The following is a 9,374-nucleotide window of genomic DNA, read 5'->3' as shown; positions in this document are numbered from 1 at the left end:
CATTGGAAGAGTGTATCTCATGTTATAAGTTTATTCTTTACCTCGTTTATGTGTAACAGGTATACATGGGTTGGAAAATAAAAATGCCTGGGCAGTCGAGACTTGGGTTATCGCGAATCGTATGTCGCTGTTACAAGAGCAAGAAGAAACGACTCACACTAGCGTTCTTTATCAATTTTCCGAAGTTGTGCGAAGTGCTGAGCTCACGTACACGTGGCTCGTGCGGTAGTGTATGTCTGCTATCCCCACCACTCTGTTAGACGCTAAGGACGTTCGTCGTTACTAACGTCGGTTTCGATGCACTCAATTATGCCAGATCTGGCCACACTGGCGTGACATGCGCACGCGTGCGGATCGAGAAGTAGGAAACGGGTGCCTGAGAGAGCAGCAGGTGTAAATTTGTTGCAGTGATTTGTAACGGAAATTTTAGCAGTTGGAAAGTCACTACAGAAATCAGTAACATCTGCGAAAGAACGGAAATTTTTGTGAAAACGATTTTTCGCTGTCAACGTCGTATGTAATTGCAAGAACGTCTATAACAAAAAGACATTATCCACCGGCTCTTACCGCGTAATCGTCCCGATCGATTTACCTTGTAGTTATTCTTCTACAATGGAAGCTTTAATACCAGTAATAAATAAGTTGCAAGATGTATTTAACACTCTCGGTTCAGATTCTATACAATTACCTCAGATCGTCGTACTTGGCGCACAGGTCAGTTGGTATTTTTTAAATTACGATAGATAATAGATTCATGTGACCTACCGTAATTACAATTTCAATGAAAATATTTTCTCTTCGAATAAACAAACGCTTAGTCGAACGGAGCAGTAAATTAAACTAATTTATATATTAAATCTTTATGTTTTGTATTATTATCAATCGTACAACGTTCTTTGTGTTCGAAAAGAATACATAGAAATCAATTTTTTATAATTTGTACAGAATACTTTCAATGCAACGTTAAATACATATATTAATATTGTTTTCAGAGTTCAGGAAAGTCATCTTTAATCGAAAGCATGGTTGGACGATCTTTTTTACCACGTGGCACCGGCATAGTTACTCGACGTCCTTTAATACTGCAACTTATCTATTCACCTAAAGATGTAATAGATGAAAATAGAAATGCAGAAAATGGAACGTGCGATATAGACGAGTGGGGTACATTTTTACACACAAAAAATAGAATTTACAGGAACTTCGATGATATTTGTAAAGAAATTGAATTGGAAACAGAGCGCATGGCTGGATCTAATAAAGGAATTTGTCCGGAACCAATTAATTTGAAGATATATTCGACGTCGGTTGTTAATCTGACGCTCATAGATCTTCCTGGTATCACAAAGGTACCGGTCGGCGACCAACCTGAAGATATCGAATCTCAGATACGCCAGCTTGTATTAAAGTACATATGTAACCCTAACTCTATTATATTAGCTGTCGTCACTGCAAACACGGACATGGCTACAAGCGAAAGTTTAAAACTTAGCAAGGAGGTCGATCCAGACGGCATGCGTACTTTAGCTGTCGTAACTAAATTAGATCTCATGGATGCTGGTACGTTATTCTTTTAAAATGTTTATTTTACCTGGACGAATTGATATAATCACTGTATTAAATATTATTCTAGGTACCGATGCCATAGATATATTATGTGGTAGAGTAATTCCTGTAAAATTAGGAATTATTGGAGTAGTTAATCGTTCTCAGCAAGACATAATAAACAATAAAAGTATTAAAGATTCATTGAAGGACGAGGCTATATTTTTACAACGCAAGTACCCTACGCTAGCAAACAGAAACGGAACCCCTTATTTAGCCAAAACTTTGAACCGTTTACTTATGACTCACATCAGAGATTGCCTACCAGAGTTAAAGGTAATAATGTTGTTCGTGAAAACTAATTTACCGTACCGTAACTAGAAAGAACTAAAATGGGCATAATTTGGTAGAACTTATATTTTTTGAAAACAGGCGAGAGTAAACGTGATGGTCTCGCAACATCAAAATCTGCTTTCCTCGTTCGGCGACGACGTGAGCGACAACGTGAGCGACAAGACGCAAATATTGCTACAAATCATTACAAAGTTTGCAAGCAGCTATTGCTCCACGATCGAGGGAACGGCTAGGAATATAGGAACAACGGAATTGTGCGGCGGCGCACGAATTTGTTACATTTTTCACGAAACGTTTGGCCGAAGGCTCGACTCCATTCATCCGCTGGCGGGTCTGACAAAATGGGACGTTTTAACGGCTATTCAAAACGCGACTGGACCAAGACCTGCTCTATTTATACCAGAGGTCTCGTTCGAGTTGTTGGTCAAGCGACAAATTCGAAGACTCGAGGAACCCTCTTTACGGTGCGTGGACCTCATACACGAGGAAATGCAAAAGATTATACTGCACTGTTGTACCGAGGTGCAACACGAGATGTTACGTTTTCCAAAGTTGCACGAGCGCATCGTCGACGTTGTGACGCACTTGTTACGACGGCGTCTTCCGCCTACTAACACCATGGTTGAAAATTTGGTTGCCATAGAATTAGCATATATCAATACCAAACATCCAGATTTTCATAAAGATGCTGCTTTTGCATCGTCTTTACTATCGAACGACTTGGATCATATAAAACGGAATAGAAAGCTGCTTTCAACCTCGAGCGCGTCAAGTACTATAATTCAAAACGATGTAGGGGTAAGTATTTATGAAAAGTATGTAAAATTACTTCTGAGCACTTTGTATGTATCGTCCTTCCGCGAGAAGAAGTTACAGCGTGTTTACATCCCCACTCTTGCTGCAGCCCGCTGATTGGCTGTCCAATGACCAATAGCTGTGAGTCAGCGGACTGCACCAGGAGTGGGGATGTAAACACGCTGTGACTTCTTCTCGCGAAGAAGCGTAGTGACTAATTGTTTACCTTATTATACCTTTGTAAACGATAAGATTGAACATTTTATGTTTTATTCGCGAGATGATATAACGAATGCCTGCATTTCTGTATCGATGTTACTAGAGTGCTACGTAATTAAACACTTAACGTATCCCTAACAGAGTGTAAAGTCAGTTAACAGTCAAGATGAACTGCCAACTTTTTCCGAGCAGAGTAGAGAGCAACAGGACCATCAGAATTCGTTTTTCAATAATTCATTGCTTCAAAGAAGGAGCGATTCGACGAGCAATTCGATCGATGGTTTCTCCCCTAACACAATTCCAACGATTGAAATACAGAAAACTCCGCAACAAAAATCGATAAACCTACTTCCGGAAGTACCGATGCATACACCTCGAAAACTCAGCGAACGAGAAGAACGAGACTGTGATGTTATTGGTACGAATAAGAAGGAAATTCGTAATTCGTGCCTCATAATTTATTTTCTCCACTTATATAAACGTTTCATTTTGCAGAGAGACTAATAAAATCATACTTTTATATCGTACGAAAATCTATAAAGGACAGTGTACCAAAAGCTGTAATGTATTTTCTAGTCAACTATGTAAAAGATAATTTACAGAGCGAGCTCGTGACTCATTTGTATAAGGCGGATCATGCTCAAATGCTGTTAAACGAGAGTGAGCACGTTGCTGTTAGACGCAAGGAAACAGCAGACATGCTGAAGGTACACCTACGTAAACAACGACGTTCCGTTCTGTGTAATTATCGATATCTATATATGTACGTGTTTTGTGTTTCAGGCACTGACTCATGCTGGTCACATTATTAGCGAAATTCGAGAAACACACATGTGGTAACTGAACTTGTACACTACCTGTCTACACCGTCACGTTGTAGTTCAACATAGACAGTTTGGCATTTTTATTAGATAAATTGATGAATGAAATAACGCGTACGTCGAACCACTGTATATAATTTTTATTTTTCATGCAAGCAGTGTCTACAGCTACAATTATTTTTAAGGTTTTACGCCGTATTTTCTTCTAGTTACACTTTATAAGCGCAAAAGAACAACAGTATCGTAGCACGTGCATTTATAGGAAATGTCGATATTAAGAAACTGAAGTATTATCAGTGATACCAATGGTGCTTAATGCCATAATTCTTTTTTTTTTATTCTATTTTAAAAGCCTTAATAAAATTTTTGTTCTAATTTTGTTTACATCGGAGACATCAACATTTTCGACAATTTGTAAAGTGTAAAAAAAACCAAGAGCCATCGACAATTGTATACTGTAAGAACAAGGGTCGTGAAAACAGGGCAGTTTGTAATTTTTTGTAACATTTTGCACTGCTCGTAGGAGTCGAAATTGCATTTAATACAAAAAATTATAAAAAAAAAATTTCTTTTAATACTTTGTGATATAAATCCCAAGCCATGTACTGATATATATATACACATAGATACGAAAACATTGTTAACTTATTATTGTTGGGAGGTACAGCCAAATTGATTGTAACATTGAATGATACATTGCTGTGTTTTGATAGTTTCGATGTTGGGTGCAGTGAAAAACTTATCAATAAAGTGTATATGCTCAAGCAACTGTTGTAGAGCCTCTGCATAATGGCCTTCGTACATCTTGGAAATCGCGTTCAGTCGTTTGTCGATGGATTTTCGTAACTGACCGTTTACTTTTTTCCAATCGATTTTCTCGTCACACTTGTGGCATTGGGATACGTTACGTGTACCATTTTCGTTCAAAGCAAGCGCACCGATCATTTCCGAACATGCTCTGCAGTTATAATTCATTGTTTCAGGTAACGGATACTGCCAGTTTTGCGTGCAAGCCTCGCATGCGCAAAGAAAACGATACTTTTTCCACAAATACTCGCGTCTCTGTAATTTGCTCTCGCTAAGGAAATGGGGCCCGTAGCAATCAAGAAGCTCGGCGTCCTTGCCGATAAAGCGTAACGCTCTTACCACGACCATTCCTGTGAAAGTGATTCATAATTACACGTCGTTCCTTGACATTGATAGAACGTATTGGACTCGTTTTTTTTACCTGATGGATAACTATGGCGAACGACGTTCGGATAGCAGCTGTGATTCACGAGGCTGACCGATGGATAAATGGCCCCGCCAACGTGCCTCGGTTCCCAAACATGAGTCCCCTTGTCGTACACGTTCTCCACGATCTCGTAAGCGTTGCAATTGATCGCCTGCAAATGATGCATCGTCGCTACAGCCAAGGAGAGGAGAGTTTCCTTCAAGCAAACAATGTCCATTTTACTCAAGGCGAAAGTGAAGCATTTTGATAAAAAGACCGCCTCGATAGCGCGAATAAGGTTCACGTTCGGTTCCAGAGTCGCGCAATGAGTTTCCAACTCCAGCACGGTGCGATAGTCGCTGGAATTGTACGGCTCGCTTGTCCCTAACTCGCTGTGCTCGTTTTTCGCGCTGGTAGCGTGATACCGTAGGAAATTGTCGTTTAGAAACGGAATGTCGTTTTCTTCCGTGTTGTTATTGTTATTTGTTTTTCCAGTGTTCGACGATAAGGATCCTACGATCGTCATTCTGTAAGCCAGTAACAAGTGCGATGTGTGTCGTTGCGTTTGCTCGGGACCATCGTCGTGAAAAGCGTCGAACACGGAACACTCGTATCGATGATACGCGTGCCATGCTTCTTTGCGACACTTTTCTGAACAGAAAGACACCTGTAAAAGTACAAGACGTTCGTGTGTCAGGAGTAGAAAGGTAAATATTGTAGTTGAAGCAGGGACGAGCGAAATGTATCGTCCTTCCACGAGCAGAAGGCGCAGTGTGTTTACATCCCCACTCTTGCTGCAGTCTGCTGATTGGCTGACTTCGTCACCGTTCTCGACCAATGCCTGTGAGTCAACGAACTGTGAGAGGAGTGGGGATGTAAACACACTGTGCCTTCATCTCGTGGAAGAATGGTACTTTGGTACTTGAAAAGGTATTCGACGCGACGAATGTCTTATTCATTTCCGTTTGTAGTCGAGTGCTTGATCGTATTCGTTAGATGTGCAGCATAGTCAATAGTGAGCGCAGGATTATTTGATAATTTAGGTAACGAATACACGAGTCACGAATAAACATGTCGATAGTTGTATGTATATTAGTGTGATATTTGATATAAATCGATTTTGTAAGTACTTACTGATTTCATTGTTTATTAAAGTTTGAAGAGCTTGTCGATTGCATTGAATACATGTTATACAAGAAAAAGTTTAACTCTTTGTGGCACAGGATTCCAGATAATAAAATAGACCCATGTTGCATAGAAATTAAACAAAATTGGTGTATTTTTATTAATGAAGGTATCACGTAAAAACATAAAAAAATAGAAAACCTTCCGCTTGCAACAATTGATGAACCTGTATTGGCATGCTGAATGTTGCCAACACGATTGAATACATTTGTAACATTTGTTATTACCAACTGCTTTAGCATGCATGTTTAACATGCCAACGCATGCAGCTATTGCAATATTTCTGACTGAAAATGTCCTACCATGCATTACGGTGCATCGAAAAGGTGGGATACTTGTAATCCCAGCGTGCCCCAAAGAGTTAAGTACCCTAATACTTTTTCATTACTTCGAATATGCCTGCCCCTAGTACCGGTTGAGATCTATTCGCAGTAACTAACCGTTCGACAATAGTAACAGGGAATCTTGGCGACGGTGTCCAGTTTGAAGGTGACGTGACTGATTTCATTGTTTATTAAAGTTTGAAGAGCTTGTCGATTGCATTGAATACATGTTATACAAGAAAAAGTTTAACTCTTTGTGGCACAGAATTCCAGATAATAAAATAGACCCATGTTGCATAGAAATTAAACAAAATTGGTGTACTTTTATTAATAAAGGAATCAAGTAAAAACATAAAAAAATAGAAAACCTGCTTGCAACAATTGATGAACCTGTATTGGCACGCTGAATGTTGCCAACACAATTGAATACATTTGTAACATCTGTTATTACCAACTGCTCTAGCATGCATGTTTATCATGCCAATGCATACAGGTATTGCAATATTTCTGACTGAAAATGTCCCACCATGCATTACGGTGCATCGAAAAGGTGAGATACTTGTAATCCCAACGTGCCCCAAAGAGTTAAGTACCCTAATACTTTTTCGTTACTCCGAATATGCCTGCCCCTAGTACCGGTTGAGATCTATTCGCAATAACTAACCGTTCGACAATAGTAACAGGGAATCTTGGCGACGGTGTCCAGTTTGAAGGTGACGTGACAGTGCAAGCAATTCCTGCCAAACGCCTCTTTGTTCGTGCTGAAAGCAAACGGTGGTTCAACGATAAGAACAGTTCCTGCTTTGATGTTCCTGGTGGCTACCAAGCACCGGCCCCTTTTGTCAACGCATCTCAAGGCCACAGCGTCGGAGCAACTCTTAAGAATGGCGTGCCGTTTCCCGTCGACGTCTGGCGTGCGACCGTGATTCCCTACAAATGCGTTCTCCAGGGCCGTGCTTCTACTCGAGTTGCGTTTCCTGCGCGCTTTCCTGTCCCGAGAGGACGACGCTTTCAACCGTTTCTTGCACTCGCTCTCTAAACGCAAGCACGTCTCTCTACGTTCCAAGAAATCGTTCGTGCTGTCGGCGGTCTTATTGTAAAAATTCGCGGGAAGCGCAAGCATGCACTCGCAGTACCTCAGGCATCTCGCGTAAGCCTTCGACTCGTACCAGTGTCGTGCGCAATCTAAAAGCGCATCCAGGAACAATCTACTACTCACGCTGGCCGTAAACAGTGTTTCCGTGAGGTCACTAATTCTACCTTCGTCGTCTCGCGTAACTCCATTCTCGACCACTCGACACTTGCCATAAAGCTCTGACGCTTTAACGTCATCCTTACCCGTGCACGACCCGACAATTCTTACGCTCTTTATGTACGGTACGTCCATGAGAATCTTTATCATTCCTTCTCTGTCACCGTTCGTGGACGACGCTTTGAAACGGCTCGCGAACGGCTCTGTCGTTGCAACGTCGTAAACCGTCTTCAGAAACTCGCTGAACTTGACGCATCTGCGAATAATTCACACAAATGTAACGTTATATGCGCGGGTATGTACTCTTAAAGTTAGGGAACACACTCTGGGAATGTATTCTACTGCAATGATAAAACAATATCGTGTAAACAATATGTGCCTTCGTTACTTTCTTGTATCACCGAAAATTTTTTTCTTTGCATAAATGAATATTTTTCAAACTATGGTCCACGGGACCCCCGAGGGAATTAAGCCTTTAGAAACAAAATCCGTTTGTTATTAAAAAAACAAGTTCTGCTCATATATTTTACACTTTTTATTATTCTTTTATTAAAAGTGATAGGCAATTTTACAGTCGATAAAACAGGATTATACAGTAAGACAATTTTACAGTCGATAAAATGGGATTGTACAGTAAGATAATTTTACAGTCGATAAAACAGGATTAAACAGGAGATTAAAAGTAATAATTGAATATTCGGTTTTCCAAGCTTCTGTTATACATAGCAATCTAACGATCGTCGTATAGCTTCAACGGCCGTGCTTCTGGCCGACAAACCTTAATTTTAGGTCTCTAAATTTACCAATGTAATTTAATCGAAGACTGAAATAGTTTGCGCGATAGTTTCTCATTTCCACGCTTCGCCCAGTAATATAACTTTCTCCGAACAATATTTGCACGTGCAATTTAAATCGTTTTTACGATCATTTTCGTCGCCCCTTCGCGAACTATCGAAAAATAATTCGTACTTTGTATGTTGTTTCAATGATGAGAGGTCGTTCGCTTACCCTTTCGTGAAAGACATTTTTCGTTTCCGGCAGTTACAATTAATTGTATCGCAATTGACATTAGCACACGCACTTTTATTGCAGTACAAGACACGAGACGAATGAGCTGTGACGAATTCTAAAATTAGATATCCGAGATTTTGCTCCGGGACACCTTGTGCTTTATTTCAAAACTTGACTTTAAGAAAAATAACCGGACAGATAAAATAGAATAATCTACGTTCGAAAATAATAACGATCAACGAAATTACTAACATTTCCTATTCTTACAATCTTACAATTTCGATATAATTACATTTCATAGAAAATGAAAGAATTAATACAATACATACATTTGAGTATTTCCAAAAAACGTTACGAGCCACGCAGATGCGTGAAATGTACGTTCCTTTGGGTAATTTCGAAGGAAAGTAATAAATTCGATCATGATTTGACCGTGTTACGAATCTATAAATCCAACCATTTATTTATAAATTAAAGTTCAATTCTCAGATGAAACTGTATAAGCATACCAGATACGTCGAGTACGTTGTACGAATACATTCGTCGATCTACTCGCAAAATTTCGAATGCGTTTCAGAGACATTTAAAAATTGAATTTTAATACAATTTTTCTGCGATCGATGTCACTAGTATCACTTAACCATTAGGGGCACCAG

At 39.8% G+C, this 9,374-nt stretch overlaps 2 protein-coding genes across 5 annotated transcripts; one reads left to right on the top strand and one right to left on the bottom strand.

The window, feature by feature from the left end:
* Positions 1-216: 216 nt before the first annotated feature.
* On the top strand, positions 217-4,968 carry Drp1 (dynamin related protein 1). Of its 4 annotated transcripts, none has more exons than XM_076780289.1 (8): positions 217-714; positions 993-1,560; positions 1,634-1,881; positions 1,978-2,697; positions 3,055-3,331; positions 3,409-3,620; positions 3,697-3,749; positions 4,718-4,968. In XM_076780289.1, exons 1-8 carry the CDS (start codon positions 613-615, stop codon positions 4,719-4,721), a joined length of 2,184 nt encoding a protein of 727 aa, XP_076636404.1. In that variant the 5' UTR covers positions 217-612; the 3' UTR covers positions 4,722-4,968. The 4 variants fall into 4 exon arrangements, 2 of the variants coding, with proteins under 2 accessions (XP_076636404.1, XP_076636403.1); XR_013080877.1 differs by having other exon boundaries at positions 219-714; positions 3,697-3,848; XR_013080876.1 differs by having other exon boundaries at positions 219-714; positions 3,697-3,919.
* Positions 4,059-8,826, bottom strand: LOC143349212 (protein-lysine N-methyltransferase SMYD4). The gene is made up of 4 exons (XM_076780290.1): positions 8,716-8,826; positions 7,120-7,963; positions 4,963-5,614; positions 4,059-4,891 (listed from the first exon to the last, which is right to left on the bottom strand). The coding sequence occupies exons 1-4, from the start codon at positions 8,730-8,732 to the stop codon at positions 4,383-4,385; spliced, it is 2,022 nt and encodes a 673-aa protein (XP_076636405.1). The 5' UTR covers positions 8,733-8,826; the 3' UTR covers positions 4,059-4,382.
* Between the last annotated feature and the right edge of the window lie 548 nt (positions 8,827-9,374).

Source organism: Colletes latitarsis, chromosome 12 (assembly GCF_051014445.1).
Source record: "Colletes latitarsis isolate SP2378_abdomen chromosome 12, iyColLati1, whole genome shotgun sequence".
Lineage (NCBI taxonomy): Eukaryota > Metazoa > Arthropoda > Insecta > Hymenoptera > Colletidae > Colletes > Colletes latitarsis.
The sequence above is the reverse complement of the archived record's forward strand: the minus strand, read 5'-3'. Positions and strand labels throughout refer to the sequence as shown.